The 17,063-nt window shown below is 47.1% G+C and overlaps 1 protein-coding gene across 1 annotated transcript in view; it reads left to right on the plus strand.

The window, feature by feature from the left end:
- Positions 1–17,063, plus strand: part of FLACC1 (flagellum associated containing coiled-coil domains 1) — a 245,081-nt gene that overhangs the window by 61,865 nt on the left and 166,153 nt on the right. Inside the window, exon 3 of the mRNA XM_069226071.1 lies at positions 13,223–13,280. Coding sequence (XP_069082172.1) covers positions 13,223–13,280 — 58 coding nt within the window. The remainder of the gene's footprint in view (positions 1–13,222; positions 13,281–17,063) is intronic.

The following is a 17,063-nucleotide window of genomic DNA, read 5'->3' on the forward strand; positions in this document are numbered from 1 at the left end:
AAAACGATGCATAGAGGTAAAACGCAATCTACCACACTAATAAAGAGGTGCAACAGTCCATGCAATGTAATAAGCCACGAAAGCCATGATCGGAATTACAACCCCCGTGAATACCAACAAAGGTGAATGCTCTTCTACGAGGAAAACACTGGGGGTCTAATAGGTATTTAAAGGTATACAGCAATTATGTAAATATGCGCCAAGCAAGTTGGTGTAAAAAACAGTAGAAATAAGTTAACTCCCACCGAGTAATGGCAATTAAGCATAATGATAGAAGACTGGGCTCAAGGTAATTTATGAGTGATACAAGCAAGGCAAAATGTGCCAGTATTTAAAGGCACACACGCCACAAAGTGTGTCCCCAAACTGCCATGTGATATCAGTGAGATTTCAATAAAACGGTGCTCAACAGAATTCGTGAGTAAAAAAACGAACCAGTGTACCATAAACCCATCTGTGCATGTGAAATTAAATGCAGAGTGATGCAAAAAGATGAATACCCGAACAGCAAGCAACCAAGGTGAAGTGAGTTAGTCACAGAGGGTACTCAATTCTACTGTTACGGCAAAACATCGGTACAAAAATAAAACAAACACATAGGTTGGTGTCCAAATTAGTTAAAAAAAATCAGTAGTAAAACAAACAAAACTACACACAAACGGTTGACTGCAAGAGCGGTAAATAAAAGCAGTGGTCAAACATCACAAATAATATGCTCTCGTGAAGTATTAAACAGGTGATAACAATCCGTGAAGGCAGGATAATCCCACTTACATGCGGTCCGGCTGCCCGACTCCGCAAGAATCTCCAGTGTTCGTAAACGAACCGCTCCGAATAAAGAAGGATCTGAATTTAGCATTCAGCGTGGTCGCTTAACCCCTTCGCTGCCAGGCCTTTTCCCCTCCTGTGCCAGGCCTTCTTTGGGCTATCTGGGGCAGTTCGCGCTTAGGCCCTCATAACTTTTTGTCCACAAAAGCTACCCACCAAATTTGCGTTCCAACATCGTAGGGATTCCAGAGGTACCCAGACTTTGTGGATTCCCCTGAAGGAGACCAAGAAATTAGCCAAAACACAGTGAAAATGTTGTTCTTTTTAAAAAAAAAAAAAAAAAAAAAAAAAAAAAAAGGGCTGCAGAAGAAGGCTTGTGTTTTTTTTCCCCTGAAAATGTCATCAACAAAGGGTTTGCGGTGCTAAAATCACCAGCTTCCCAGCTTTCAGGAACAGGCAGACTTGAATCAGAAAACCCAATTGTTCAACACAATTGTGGCATTTTACTGGGACATATGCCATTTTTACGATTTTTTTATGTGCTTTCAGCGTCCTTCCAGTCAGTGACAGAAATGGGTGTGATCCCAGAAACATAAACATTTCTGAAAAGTAGACAAAATTCTGAATTCAGCAATGGGTAATTTGTGTAGATCCTACAAGGGTTTCCTACAGAAAATAACAACTGAAATAAAACAAATATTGAAATTGAGGTAAAAAAAACAGCAATTTTTCTCAATGTTTTACTCTGTAACTTTTTCCTGCAATGTCAGATTTTTGAAAGCAGTATACTGATATGTCTGCTGGACTCTTCTGCTTGCGGGGATATATAGGGCTCGTAGGTTCATCAAGAACCATAGGTACCCAGAGCCAATAAATGAGCTGCACCTTGCAGTGGGTTTTCATTCTATACCGGGTATACAGCAATTCATTTGCTGAAATATAAAGAGTGAAAAATAGGTATCAAGAAAACCTTTGTATTTCCAAAATGGGCACAAGATAAGGTGTTGAGGAGCAGTGGTTATTTGCATATCTCTGAATGCTGGGGTGCCCATACTAGTTTGTGAATTACAGGGCATTTCTCAAATAGACATTTTTTTTACACACTGTCTTATATTTGGAAGGAAATAATGTAGAGAAAGACAAGAGGCAATAACACTTGTTTTGCTATTCTATGTTCTCCCAAGTCTCCTAATAAAAATGGTACCTCACTTGTGTGGGTAGGCCTAGCGCCCTCGACAGGAAATACCCCAAAACACAACGTGGACACATCACCTTTTCCCCCCCAAATAACAGAGGTGTTTTTTGCAAAGTGCCTACCTGTGGATTTTGACCTCTAGCTCAGCCAGCACCTAGGGAAACCTACCAAACCTGTGCATTTTTTTAAACTAGAGACCTAGGGGAATCCAAGATGTGGTGACTTGTGGGGCTGTCACCAGGTTCTGTTACCCAGAATCCTTTGCAAACCTCTAAATTTGGCTAAAAAAATACTTTTTCCTCACATTTCGGTGACAGAAAGTTCTGGAATCTGAGAGGAGCCACACATTTCCTTCCACCCAGCGTGCCCCCTAGTCTCTCGATAAAAATGATATGTCACTTGTGTGGGTAGGCCTAGTGCCCGTGACAGGAAATGCCCCAATACACTATCTGGACACATCAAAATTATCGAATACAAAACTACCTTTTTTTAGGGGAGAAGGGTAACCTGCGTTTTTGGTCCTGGGCTCAGCAGCAATCTAGGAAAACCTACCAAATCCAGATATTTCAGAAAACTAGACACCCGAGGGAGTCCAGGGAGGTGTGACTTGCGTGGATCCCCCAATGATTTCTTACCCAGAATCCTCAGCAAACCTCAAATTTAGCTAAAAAAATTACTTTTTTCCCACATTTCTGTGTGGGATCACTGCACCGGGACAAATTTCCTACCACCCAACGTTCCCCTCAGTCTCCCAGTAAAAATGATACCTCACTTGTGTAGGTGGGCCAAGTGCCTGTGACAGGGAAGAGCCAAAAACATGTCGAAAATGAGGGGGAACCAAAGCGGGTCCAAAAGGGTAGTTTGAAAAAAAACATTTTTAGGCTGACAAGTGTAGCAGAATTTTTATCGGTATAGATGGGACAGTGTTGGGTGGTAGGAATTTTGTGGATTCCTGCAGGTTCCGGAAGGTTCCATCACAAAAATGTGGGAAAAATGTGTGATTTTCAGCAAAGTTGGAGGTTTGCAAGGCATTGTGGGTAAGAAAATGGTGCGGGTGCATGTGAAGCACACCACCCTGGACTCAACCAGATGTTTAGTTTTCAGATGTGTCTGGGTCTTGTGGATTCTCCTACATGGCAGCGCCCCAAAGTCAATAAAGTGCAGCCCTCACCATTCCAAGTTGGACGATTTTGAGAGTTACGATGGTCTCATGGCCCAAATGTAAAACCAAAACCCCAAATAATCAAATTTCTTCTTTCTTGCCGTGGGATAAAATGTTTTATTGTGCGAGGGGAGAGCTGAAAGACTGTTACCCCCTTCAGTTGGGGTGGAGGCATAACTAGCCCCATACTGGTTGGTAGCCACCACCCCACTATGTTTTGTTCTTTTTTTAATTCCATGCCATCTAGTAGACTTTCTGCCCCACCTGGGGTGTGGATAGGGGGTAATTGCCCCATCTGCCCACTGGTGGGCAGAACAACTTTGGCCCCATTTATTTGGGGTGGGGGTTTGGCCATACCCCACCCTCTTATTTTGAAAAAAAATCTTCCCTTCCCTGTTCTCTGGTGGGCTTTCTGCCCCCCTTAGGGGCAGATTGGCCTTCCAAAAATAGGCCGATCTGCCCCCAAGGGGGGCAGATATGGCCAACAGTAATGTGCCCCCATGGGGAGCGACCCTTGCCCAAGGGGCAGCACCCCCCAAACAAAACACACACATACACACACACACCAATCCCTGGTGTCTAGTGGTTTCTGCCCCCGGGGTCAGATCAGCCTAATTATATTAGGCTGCTCTGGCCCTAGGGGGGGCAGAAATGGCTTATAAACAATTTGGCCCCCCAGGGAGCGACCTTGCTCAAGGGGTCGCTCCCTAAACCCCCCCCCCCCCGGAGCAACCCTTGCCTACGAGGTCGCTCCCCCTGCGTGACATTGGCGCCAAAAAACAAATCCCTGGTGTTTAGTGGTTTCTGCCCCTCCCCCCGGGGGAGCAGAAATGGCCTAAAAATTATTTCCCCCCCTGGGGAGTGGCCCTTGCCCAAGGGGCCGCTCCCCTTATGTTCATTTAAATAAAAAAATCCCTGGTGTCTAGTGGTTTCTGCCCCCCCTGGGGGCATATCAGCCTAATTATATTAAGGTGATCTGCCCCCAGGGGGTCAGAAATGGCCTAGAAACAATTTGGCCCCTCAGGGAGCGACCCTTCCTCAAGGGGTCGCTCCCTAAACATAAAATGAAAAAAAAAAAAAAAAAATCCCTGGTGTCTAGGGGGTTTTCTGTCCCCCCTGGGGGCAGATCGGCCTAATTATATTAGACTGATCTGCCCCTAGGGGGCAGAAATGGCCTGAAAAGTATTTGCACCCCTGGGGAGGAGCCCTTGCCCAAGGGGCCGCTCCCCTAATGTCCATTACCAAAAAAGAAAAATCCCTGTTGTCTAGTGCGCATTTCTGCTGCCCGATCGCACCACGCCTCTACAATGCAATGTTGCACTTTTGCATCCTGAGAGCCCATAACACTCGCGTAATCAAATACCTCCGGGTCGGTCCATTGCTCAATAGGGTCCACCTCTAGACAGTCTCAATTCTGATTGCTGTTACAGCACAGAAGCTTGAGGTGATAAGGTGAGGGAAGGAAGCGAAAGGGACAGCAGGGAAGGAGACCTATGATGCAAAACCCATATAGCAATTACTCTGAAAACCCCTTATTTGACATATTATATTGTAATACCTTTCAACATTTGTTACCTGAAACAAAAAGTAATCTTTACTTTGGCTCAGTGAAGATGTACAGATAACAAGACAGTTCTGATATGCTTCTATGCGCCTCTTTGGTATTTGCTGGAATAGTAAGAGTGCGTTATTCATGAATACCAAGATTCCTTTTAACCTATTTTTAGCTATGATGAACATGGCAAATACACACCGAAATTAGTAGAAAGGCTTGCTTCACAGGTGAAAAAAACAACTTCAAGGACTCAATGAAACCCCTGTTCAAATGCAAAATGATAATCCGAATGAATATCAGAATAGAAATATGTACATATTCCTTATCGTAGTGATTTATCATCCTTGATCCTCTCTGTAGTATAGTCTAGATAAGTTTCCTCATAATCCTTCGTTTTTGCCATCCAAACAATCTTTTATCACTATCTGTATTGACTATGCATATATCCGGTAAAAGGCTTTGCTTATTCCTGGTAAGCCCAAGTCTTGATAACATCAAATGATGGCTTCTGAGCCATAAATCTCAATCCAACTTCTGCACACTTGTTCGACAAACCGCAAGGTTTGGAGTGCTCTTGACACCGATCAGTGCATTTAGACCCCTCCTACTCGATTTGCGTGCAACAGGGCCTGACGCAGCCCGAGGGTATAAATAAACGGAGGTGTGACCGCTCAAGGTCACTCCTCGTATCACCATAAAGTGCGTGCCCCCGTTTGTATAGCGTCACTATCAGTTGGGGCCTACCTGCATTGCATGCCCCTTCTACATTGGTAACGAGGAGAGCTACGTGACGTGCCCTGAACCTGAATGCGAGTGCCCCGTGTTGCTTTTGTCGCAGGAGGTCCTGGCTGCACGGTGCAACCTGCGGTGCCACGTTCCCATGCCCAGGGTCCAAGTCCCCGGCTCCTTGGCACACGTGGGGAAATCCTGCTTGTAAGAAATAAAGAAGTGACACAATTCTGATAGCAATGTAATAAGTTTATAAAAATTACAGCCGGGAGTACAGTCCAGTTGTGTAACTGAAACCACACTCAATTCAATTCTTACAAACAGCATCTTTTATAGGTTCACTACGTACATGCTTCTAATCATATTTCTAATTAAAATAGTAGCTAGTTATAGTTAATGCGAGTGCCCCGTGTTGCTTTTGTCGCAGGAGGTCCTGGCTGCACGGTGCAACCTGCGGTGCCACGTTCCCATGCCCAGGGTCCAAGTCCCCGGCTCCTTGGCACACGTGGGGAAATCCTGCTGTGAAGAGAGTGGGTGACGCCACCGACATGATGCCACCTACCGGCGGCATCAACACACCATGCTGCATGTGCAGCTGCACTCCTCTGGAGGCAATGGGTGAGGGTAGGAGGCCTGGGTTGCTTTTCAGCACATGAGCGCTGGAGGCTGCCCAGACAAGACTTTGACTGAGCCAGCGAGCTGCGAGTAGTATGAGGCCTGCCCTTGAGATCGCATTTGCAAGGCCTGTCACCGAGGGGGGAAGAAACATGCAGCGAGCATGCATAAGTGGCCGGGAAACTGAGGTCTATGCACCGCATGAAAGGGATAAGATAACAAAAAGCAGAAGAAAAAAAAGAAAAGAAAAAGAAGGGGAATGATGACAACAGTGAAGTGTTCACTATCTCCTTCGCAGGGCGAGAAAGCAACCGTAAGAGGCCCCACCAATCGCGCGTAATGTAGTTGAATTTGTAAGAAATAAAGAAGTGACACAATTCTGATAGCAATGTAATAAGTTTATAAAAATTACGGCCGGGAGTACAGTCCAGTTGTGTAACTGAAACCACACTCAATTCAATTCTTACAAACAGCATCTTTTATAGGTTCACTACGTACATGCTTCTAATCATATTTCTAATTAAAATAGTAGCTAGTTATAGTTATCTACTTTCATTCTTTGCACAAGCACTGGTTATCAATAACGCATCTGACTACTTGTTACTAAAAAATGCAGCTGTGACGTAAATAACATTCGTAGATATCCTCTAATGAGCACAGTGTCCTTAGATCTCGTCCTGTACATTCTATCAGTGTATCCTCCCTACGCAACTACCAGGCTCTGAAGTTTTATGATCTGCCTTCCTTTCCTGCCAACCTTGAGTTGCACCGGCATCTTGTCTCTCCCGTTACAGGTGTGTCATGATTTACACCTCCCTCCATCCTTGGTATCAGAAAGTGGCTAAGGCTCTCTTGAGTGTGTCCATCTAAATTATATGTGGCATGCGAGGACTGGCTGTAACTACTTTGCCCTGCACCTGACCCCTCTCTTCATCTTCCTTTCTGTCCTTGTACTCCAGTTTAGCATCTTGCCTAGATTGGGGCCTATCCTTTTCTTGAATGATGTACATGTCTGTATATTTCTCTTCTACATTGTATATTGACCAGAGTAGGCCTTTCCTCACTTTCATAAGGCCTATTACAGTAGCTTGGTCACTAAGATTGGAGGGGTGTGAGCTTCTGATTTTCTAACAATCACTTTGGCATACAATGTTAAAGTACACGATAGACCAGCAGGGCGCATGAGAGGGGCTTAAGGGGCAGTGGAAAGGGAGAAGCATACGGTTTTGGGGGGGTGGTACCAGGAGAGAGAAAACACAAGATGTGGTAAAATAACCAACATTTTTGAAGACTTGCAAAACAGAGGGAGGAAGAGTGTGAGTGTGCATTTTTGTCTGTATCTATATAATAATACTTTGTAAATCTGATGAGTACCTCACCATACCCGAATGAATGCACCTGTACCCAACTATTTAACATAAAATACATTTATTAGGGGGGTGTAACACCCCAAACACCCACCCCTGAAGCTACACCCCTGCCACCAATGTGCTCGGTGGAGATAGTTGGCACGTTCGTCAGAGCTTTGATCAATACTGGAGCCTATGTTAATTGATGGACTTATCCCAGTTTAACTGGCTGGTGCTTCGCCCCAAGCTGGTGCCAACAAAAGCACGTACATTGCACGCACAGTGGCACAGAGCCTCTGCCTTTGAAAGGGGCAGTCGGAGTTGAAGTGGTGAGCGAGGCAGAGCAGTGAAAGGCCTATTTCATATCGATAGAAACACCGGTATGCTGTTGGGTTGTCATACAGCTGAAGACCTGGAACTCGTTTTATTTTCCCGGCAAGTCCATGAATCGCATGCCGCCGCCAAAATGCCGGAGTTCCCTCAACATTTCAAGGGATTAGGACAACTGAAATGAACCCAGATTTAATTGCACATAGATAACATTGTGAGGCCAACAGCCCTTCAACACCTGCAGGTCCCTTTCCAGTTGAGGCCAAAGGTGGAGGAAGAGCTGAGAAGTTTAGAGGAGCAGGAGGTGATCAAGAAGGTCATGGGCCCCACCCCTGGGGTCTTGCCATTGGTGATGACGCCAAAGTCCAAGGAGCCATCAAGCTGTGCGTGGCCATGAGTTTGCCGAATGAAGCAATCCGAAGAGAACAACACATCACCCCTACAATACAAATGGATTGGGGCCCAATGGTTTTCCAAGTTGGATTTAAATGCTGCTACCACAACGGGAACTAGATCCGGCCAGCTGGTGTGGCACAACATTTTCAACCCATGTGGGTCTCTGATTGTATATGAGAGGTGTTTCAGAAACCCATCTGTGAAACCCTGTCTGGCCTCTTAGGAGTTAATAATATCAGCAATGATATTCTGATATTCACCAGTACCCTTGAGGAACACCACACAAGACTCAGAGCTATACTCCAGCGACTGGCCGATTGCGGGTTGACTCTACAATGCCAGAAGTACTCATTCTGTGAAGAATCCATTGAGTTCTTTAGGTATATCTTCTCAAGAGAAGGGTTACGTGTTGACCCAAAGAAGGTGGAAGCAATCAGATTAGCGTCCGTCCCATGGATTGCCACCAAAGTGCGAAGCTTCCTAAGAATGGCTAGTCTTGTGGAAGATTTATCCTGAACTTAGTAACTTTGAGCTGCTGAGGGCTTTGACAAAAGCGGACGCAGTGTGGGAGTGGGAATCCCAAGATGACTTGGCCTTCCGCTGTTTAAATGCAGCTCTGCTGCAGATGCCACAATGGCCTACTTTGATCCAAAGGACTTGACAGAGCTAGTGGTTGATGCAAGCCCACTGGGATTGGGAGCTGTGCTGTGCTGCTGCAGGAAAAGAATGAAGGGTCCTTGGTCCCAATTGTGCATGCCAGTAGGGCACTGTAGGACATTGAAACCAGATATGCGCAAATTGAGCGTGAGGCACTGACCATTAGGCGGGCCAGCCCCCATTTTCAACTATACCTCTGTGGGCAAAGATTCAGGGTCATCACTTACCACAAGGCCTTGGTGGCACTGTTCACTGAGACTTCGCGCCAAACCCTGCCCCACATTAAGCGGTAGGCTGTGGCACTACAATCCTACCAGTTTGATGTGCTGTACCACCCAGGAGTGAACCACCAAGTTGATTATCTGACATGGCACCCACAGGGGGTTCGGGCCAGACAAACTGAGGAAGATGAAGGGGTAGAATATTTTGTGAGAATGTTGGAACACAATGCTTGTCAAAAGGCGCTCACTCTAGCAGAAATCGTGGAAGCAACCCTAGCTGACACCAGCCAGCCAGCCAGAGAAAGCACTGGAGGCGACAGAACAGAGGACGGTGACTGAACTCTGGCGTGTAAGAGTCAAGCTGAGCACCAGCAGCAAGGGGCTGTTGCTCCGTGGAAGATAAATCGTTATACCACAGAGCATCCAAGCCAGGGTGGTTGAGCAGGCACACCAAGGCAATCAGGAAGTAGTAAAAATGAAGGCAGGGTTGAGAGACAAAGTGTGGATCCCTGGCAAGGACACCCTGGTAGACGAAAAGGTGAGGGAGTGTCATGTGTGTGTCAATCACAAGTGGAAACCAGGCACTGGCCACCGTGATCACAGAAGAACCATGTCTAGAGCCATGGTTCCAAATCTGCATGGACTTTGGGAGCTTCCCGGAGGGGTGGATCATTGCTGTGATGATACAGTCACACCAGGTATCTGCTGGTGGAAGTCATTCAGTTTAGGACTTTCTACAAGGTAAAGACTGCACTGGAAAAAGTATTTACCATATTGGGACTCACTAATGACATGAAAACTGGCAATGGTCCCCCATTCCAAGGGCATGAGTTCAAAGAATCCCTGCAATCACTAACATCAAACACAGGAAGGTGATCCCCCCAGTGGCCTCAAGCCAATGGGGAGGTAGAGAACTTCATGCGCACCCTTAACAGGGCGCTCCGAATAGGCGTAGCCAACAGAGAAGGCCTGGAGTGCTGCCTCCATGGGTTTTAAAGGGCTTACCGGAGTACCCCTCATAGCACGACGAACTGTGAGCCAATGGTCCTAATGATGCAAAGGGCTGCTTAAGATTTCATTCTTACCAGACCTCAGTGGAAACCCGCAGCAATCGATGTCCAAGCCACCCAGGAGAAAAGGAGAAAAACAAACAAAGCCAGCATGACTCAGCGAACAGCTACTCCTGATCTGTCGTGAGAGATTCAGTGATAATGTTGGATTTCCAGGATGGATATTTCGCACACCATTTGAGATAGAGGTGTGGACGGTTGTGGGCTTACAAGGAATGCTCATCACTGTGTTTCTGGGTCACATGACTGTAACCCGCCATGTGTCCTGGTTTAAAAAGACATCGTCCTTAGCTGGGGCTGTGAAGAAGAGCCAAGAGGAAGAGGACATCACTATTGCCCCTTACACCGTGGTGTTGGACCGCAGCACTAGGGCTGATCATGACAACGCTCACGTGCCAGGAGGGCCAGCGCCAGTATCCATTGGGTGTGCAGTACAAACCCCCATTGCCACGCCACCGGTTGGGGACAGGACAGAAATAGCCACAGCCAGAAGAATGGTCTTTGTCCCAATCCAGCATGTAGCCAGAGACTGAAAGACTATGTACACACCGAGTATAAGTGAGATGTTCTCTGTTAAATAAAAGTTGGGAGGGTGTAGAGTGCTACCCGGCCTCTACAGTACAATGTTGCACCTATGCATCCTGAGGGGCGGGGCACAGCCCGAGGGTATAAATACATTGAGGTATGACTGCTTGAGGTCACTCCTCGTTTGCCAGTAAAGTGTGTGTGTCTCTATCAATATGGCGTCACTATCAGTTGAGAGCTAATTTTATTGCATGCCCCTTCTACAAGGCCCCCTCTTATCATCTGATAGTTTGCCAGTTCACGTCAATCTCAACACCTTATCAGTCCACTCCCTTACCCCCGAAAGCCTTCACCTAGCCATTCTTGAAGTCAATGAATGGAGCCAGCCTCTCACAAGCTAAAGCAAATTATCCAAGCCATTGTAAGTGTTGTAAATGTTGGATTATTCAGGATGCTAGGGAAGATGGCAAACACGCAAAACCAAGTGTTTGCCATTCCCTCTTGTCTAAGGACATGTGTATCGCACGCACTGCCTAAGTAAAGCCAGTTGAGACTTCCCAAAAAAGCTATGTTAGAGGTCCATGGTACGCTGTCTGTGACCTTGATTACACAAGCAATGCCAACTCTAAAAAGAGTTTTCACAGTGCTGCAGCACATGGGGCTTCAACCCGAGAAATCCTCTGAGCAGCAGACTATTGGATGGCAGAGAATGCCAAAGCCCCTTTTTTCCATCCAAATTCAAGCCCAGACTCAATTAGGAATGCAAAATTTAATGGGAAAATGCCAGGGGTGAAGGACAATAACAACTGAAATGAAATAGAAGAGTTGCAGAACATTGGTAATGGCAATGTCCTTAAGATCGCATTACATGGCTGGAGGCATCCTTATTCAATAAAATTTGAGCCTGGCTAAAGGAAAAGGTGTGCTCAGGAGTAATGAGGCTGTGCAATTCGGGAAATTTTCCAGACTCACTATTGTACGTAACACTCCTTCAAATAAAATGGCCACACCTTGCACCCCCATCCCCAACAAACATACAATGGGCTTTGGCCGAACTCATTGCCTACCATTGGCTGCCTTTGTAAACACCCTTATTTGCTTGCTTTTTATTTGATTGTTTCCCATGCCCATCTTGTTGTGCCTCCCCTTCTTCTGTCGTCCCTCCCTTAGAGATTATTTCTTTATCATCATTGTAATTGGATAAGTTGTATCTTACCACTGCTCAATTTAGGGAACTATTTTTTTTTTCTTTCAGCACTCCATGAGAGTGCATGTGTTTTCTAGCTTTCTCCATTGTGAGCTGCTTCCCTCCCCCAACCAAAACCACCCCATGTGGTTCGTGTTGCTCCTTGATTTCCCCTCCCCACAATCCACAAAGTCCTCCATTGCTTTCACCCATCTCTTCCTGGCTTCTTTTTTGGGGCATCAGTAGGTCCAGCGTCAAGCACCTCAACCTCCTTCAGGCGCAGCTATTGCTCCCTTGTCCCCTCACCCTCTCATTCCTCCATTGACCCCCCCCCCACCCCAACCAACCTCCACAGTCCCTTTTTTATATTCATTATTTATAGGACCTGGCAACAAATTGCTGCCAGGCCACTCGGCCATACAAAAAAGTCCTCTTGTGCTAGTACCGTTTCAGTGGTGCCCAGGTCTTTTTTTGTAGGTGGGCCCAAGTGGCAATGTGTGCTTGCACATATGTCATTATGCATGAGCAACTATATAATGAAGTAACCGCTTCACCATGTTTTGGACACAATCTCATCCAGCCTCAGTGGCTCTGACTTAAATTGAGTCTCATATCAGGCAATCAGAATTTGTAAAAACATTAATATTAACACGCCTGTTCACTCGTCCAGAGAAAGGCTCTCGGCGCCTTTCTGAACAGAGGATATTGTTTTCCCTCACAGGACCTGCTGAATCTTAATGGCAAGAACGCACCCACTTTCGTTCACGTGAGCAACTCCAAGTCCCAAAAGTTCCCTATTAAGAATAGAATCCATGTCAAGACTTCTGGCATTACCCACCAATAATACTGATCTCAATTTAATATTTTACTTGATTAAACACTACATTCCTTCTAGATTGCCAAGATCACATGTCCTGTTGCCTCTTCAGATTCCCTCCATCCATGTGCTCGCCCTGGAGGTAGCGCTCTGACTTTTGGGCCCCACACAATGGAAAAGCCTTCCAAACCTATTTACACCCTCTTTACCATAAAACACGAAAACTGCACTTTTTTCATAAATCAATTATGTTTCGGTTCTCCTTTGCCTCCGTCCCATGAGCTCACTGCCTAGGTTCTAGCGCCATGATGTCTCTGGGTGAAGTTGATTAGAAGCAAAACAATAAATATACTTGTAGCCAACAATCTGGCCCCTGTGGATCAGATAACTCTGGTGTCTTCAGAATGTATTCCGATCAAGTTACTTTGTTCGCTAAACAGGCAGCTGCTCCATAAACTTGGTTCCCTCGTACGCCTACTTTTATCACACTCTGAAAAGTATATTTCGGTATTATCATATGCTTGCCAAGATTTGCATGAACTTAATAAAACACTAATTTGCATAACAGTGAATACAAATCGCATGTTGTCCTAAAGTGGCATCGCCAGAGACACTTACCGTTGTTAATTCTAGTTTATTTTGTGTAGATTTCGGGCTCCAGGTTTGAATTCGGACTGCAGGTCTTTGAACAGAACCTCAACCCAAGTAAGTTACTGTTCTGTTTGTCTGTCTCTGGGGGTAACCGTGCACCTGTGGAGGGTCTGCGAGTGGGTGTACTGGTCCCTTAAGATCTACCTTTGCAGCGCAGGGTGTCTGCTCAGTAAGATCCAGTTCGGAGAACTCAACCCTCTTGCGTGAGGAGCACATCCAGTCCTGGTATTTCCTCTGCATTCTGGTGTTTGTAGGTCTGGATTTACAGGGTGGGGGGCTATGGGGGAGTGCGGGGGGCTAAGCTTACAGTGCCATAATTAAAGGCAAAACCTTTATATTCTGAATTAACTACTTGTGCCCGCACGAAACAACTTCAGTTCTCCGCAAACCCAGTTTGTAGTTTGGTTATTTTTAAGAGTTTTGCACTTGCAGTTCCTTCATATAGTGCATAGAGCTTAATACAACATGACACACATTTCTGTAGCTTGTGGGTGAGTGAGTGGGTCAAAACATGAATCCCAGCATTGGAGATCATCTCTGGCGGGAAACACAAATCTGTCTTTTCAAGCAGGGGATTTTTCTTTCTTCATGAGCACAGGATCTTCACGCAGGCCCCTGAGGATGGGGGTGTGGTTCCCTTCAAGGAGCCCCCAAACCTTGCGATGCAACCTACTCCCAGGTTGAGGAGCATCTGCGTTGCCACTGTCTACAGAGGTATTTGGCTTTGATACAGGCAGAAGAGGGCAGATCGGGCAAGATGCTGGCATGGATGGTGAAGCCCAAGGGGGAGGGTACACCTATCATGAGTGTGCGAGACATGAAGGGGGAGTGTATGTACAAGCCGGGTGACATAAGTGATGCTTTTAGAGATTATTATGCCTTCCTTTATAGGAGTCCAGAGGCGCCTATGGCAGAATCTCTGAGTGCCTCCCTGCACCTACTGCCTCTGCGCACCCTGGCGTTGGAGGACAGAGACACGCTGGGGGGGGACAGTAACATTAGAGGAGGTAAAGGATGCCATCTTGCAAACTGTCGGCGGGAAAGACGCCGGGCACAGGGTCTCCCAATGGAATTTTATAAGAACTACATGAGTATGTTGGCTCCCCAGCTGGTTGAACTATACGCGGAGGCCCTCCAGCAGGGTCTCCTTCCTGAGTCGTTGAGGGAAGATTTAGTGGTCCCCCTGCCCAAGCTCGAGTCCAGTGAGGCATCGGTGGCTGATTTTCGTCCACTTTCGATGCTGAACTGTGATTTTAAGATTTTAAGCAAAACAATGGCTAATTGATTAGTCCGGCATATTCCTAACCTAGTGCACGAGGACCAAAACGGGTTAATTCCAGCACAAAACACCTCTTTGAATCTCAGGCGCATGTTTGCGCTACTGCACATGCCACAGGCAGGGAGGCCGCCTGGGGCAGTACTCCTGTCAATAGACTTTGAGAAGGCTTTCGATTCGATATGGTGGGACTACCTGAAGGTGGTGATGCTGTGGATGGGACTGGGTGAAGAATGGGTGCGCTGGGTAGACCTGCTGTATGCCGCGCCTATGGCGAGAGTGAGGACAGGCCGAACAGTGTCGGCTGCCTATCCCATATTCAGGGGTACTAGGCAGGGATATCCATTATCCCCATTATTATTTGCACTAGCAGCTCAGTTTTGGATGGAGGATAGGGGTAGAGGAGTGGAGCGGGGGACAGACTGAACACAATATCTCACTCTGTGCAGAGGATATACTAATTTACTTGAGGGAAGTAGCATCTGGTTTGACGTGGGCGGTGCACAAGCTGGATGAGTTCGGAGGTTACTCAGGGCTTAGACTGAATAAAAGTAAGACCTATGTTTTCCCCCTGACGGCGGGTGAAGAGCTACCCCACTCGTGCCCAATGGATGGTGTATGGGCCCCACACACTTTCAAATACCTGGGTATTTAGGTATTCCATGACCAGAGGGATCTCCGCGAAGGTAATCTGGGCAGGGCGCTCCGTTCACTTCGGGCATCGGTGGGGTTCTGGAGGTCACTTAAATTATCCACAATGGCCAGATTATCCTTGTCCAAAATGATTGTGTTGCCCCGCCTCCTATATTACTTCGCCAATCTTCCGGTGCTCGTCTCCCCGGCTTGGTTCAAAGAATTGAACACACTACTACGGGACCTCATTTGGGATGGAGGGCGCAAGCGAACTGCCGCCTGGCGATTGAGGGGGGACTGGGAGCCCCAGATTTTTAACTCTATTACTTATCGTCCCAGCTGCAGTGGATCTCCAGGTGGTGAGTCGGGGAGGGACGTCTAGATAGGGTCACTGCTGGCGTTGAGGTGAGTAGAGAGCAGATTGTAGCACAAATGCTTGGAAGCCAGGTGATCCCCCAGACAGGAAACGTACTGCCGAAAGTAGCCTTAGCTTGCTGGAAGAAATGCATGTGCCGTATGGAAACTGGTGTGGCTTACTCCCCGACGCTGCCATTGGCGGTGCTGACACAGGATACTGTGGGGGGACCGGTACCGGGAGCTGGGCTGGGAGTGTGGATAAGAGCAGGGGTGGAATCCTTGGGAGACTTTTTCCGAGACGAAGGACTGCGAACCTTTGTGGATATGACCGAGGAGAGGGGGGTACCGGGTGGGCAATCTCTATTATATCAAACTCTAACGCATCAAATACGGGAACGTTGGAGTACAGTTAAAGTGGAACCGGAAACACATGAAGTCTTGAACCTCCTGCTGACCACGGGGGAGACTCACACCTTGTCACTAAACTTTACAGAGCCCAAATTGAGAGCACATTGGCTCCCTTGCAGTCACTTAGGGGGAAATGGGAGACGACGATGGGGAGAGAACTAACTGACGCAGAGTGGCGGAGAGTACTGGCATATCTGCGAATGGTTACATGAAACGCTCGCCTTAGGTTCATATAATATAACTATATTCACAGGACGTACCTCACCCCGCATCGGCTACGTCTTATGTATGGGGGTGACTATAGAACCTGTCCCAGATGTAATGAACCAGATACCGACTTGGACCACATGGTGTGGCACTGCCTTGAACTCCAGAAGTGTTGGAGGGCTGTACTGGGCGAACTGGAAAGAATACTAGATGAAAATTGACCTGGCACCATCTCTATGTCTGTTGGGTTTACGTCCTGGACCGGCCTCTAAGAAAATTGGCGGCCGATTTCTTGACCTGGCGTTGGTGCTCTTTAGGAGACGCATTACTATTGGCTGGAAGTCGTCTAGATGTCCCTCGTTAACAGACTGGAGACAGGATGTGACGAAGTGGGCTAAGGCTGAATTGCAGGTTTTAAAACGTGAAGAGGCACAGGGAATACGCCAGAAACCCATCGCTTCGCTGTGGGATGTGGTGCTGGACACGTGGGAGGAGCGGATGCGGGAATGGGGAGCAGAACTGAAGACATTGGGGGAGGGGACAGAGGTGAAGCCAGCTGCTGCGGGTGTGAGTGGGGACAGTGGGATGCAACAGCACCAGGGATGAGTAGAGACTAACCCAGAATCGGGGTAGGGCGGAAGTCTGGCAAGATGTAGATGGGAACAATCCAGCGCTGCCGAGGCCCGAGCTGCGACACTGCCTGGCGGAACGATCTGTTAACTCTAGTGGTAACTTACCGACAAGGAAGTTGGGAAGGAGGTGGGCAGGCCTAACTCCCCATTGTAAAAATCCCTTGGTCCTATCCTCCCCTTTAAAGCTAACTCACCTCTCCACTGCACCATTATGTTTACAGTTAGTTTAGAATTAAAGTAATGATGCATTATAAATATCGACAGTGGCAGCTCAGTGTTTGTCAGAGGAGCACAGGTGGGGAATGGTCACAATAAGTCTAGATG

Source organism: Pleurodeles waltl, chromosome 3_1 (genome assembly GCF_031143425.1).
Source record: "Pleurodeles waltl isolate 20211129_DDA chromosome 3_1, aPleWal1.hap1.20221129, whole genome shotgun sequence".
NCBI lineage: Eukaryota > Metazoa > Chordata > Amphibia > Caudata > Salamandridae > Pleurodeles > Pleurodeles waltl.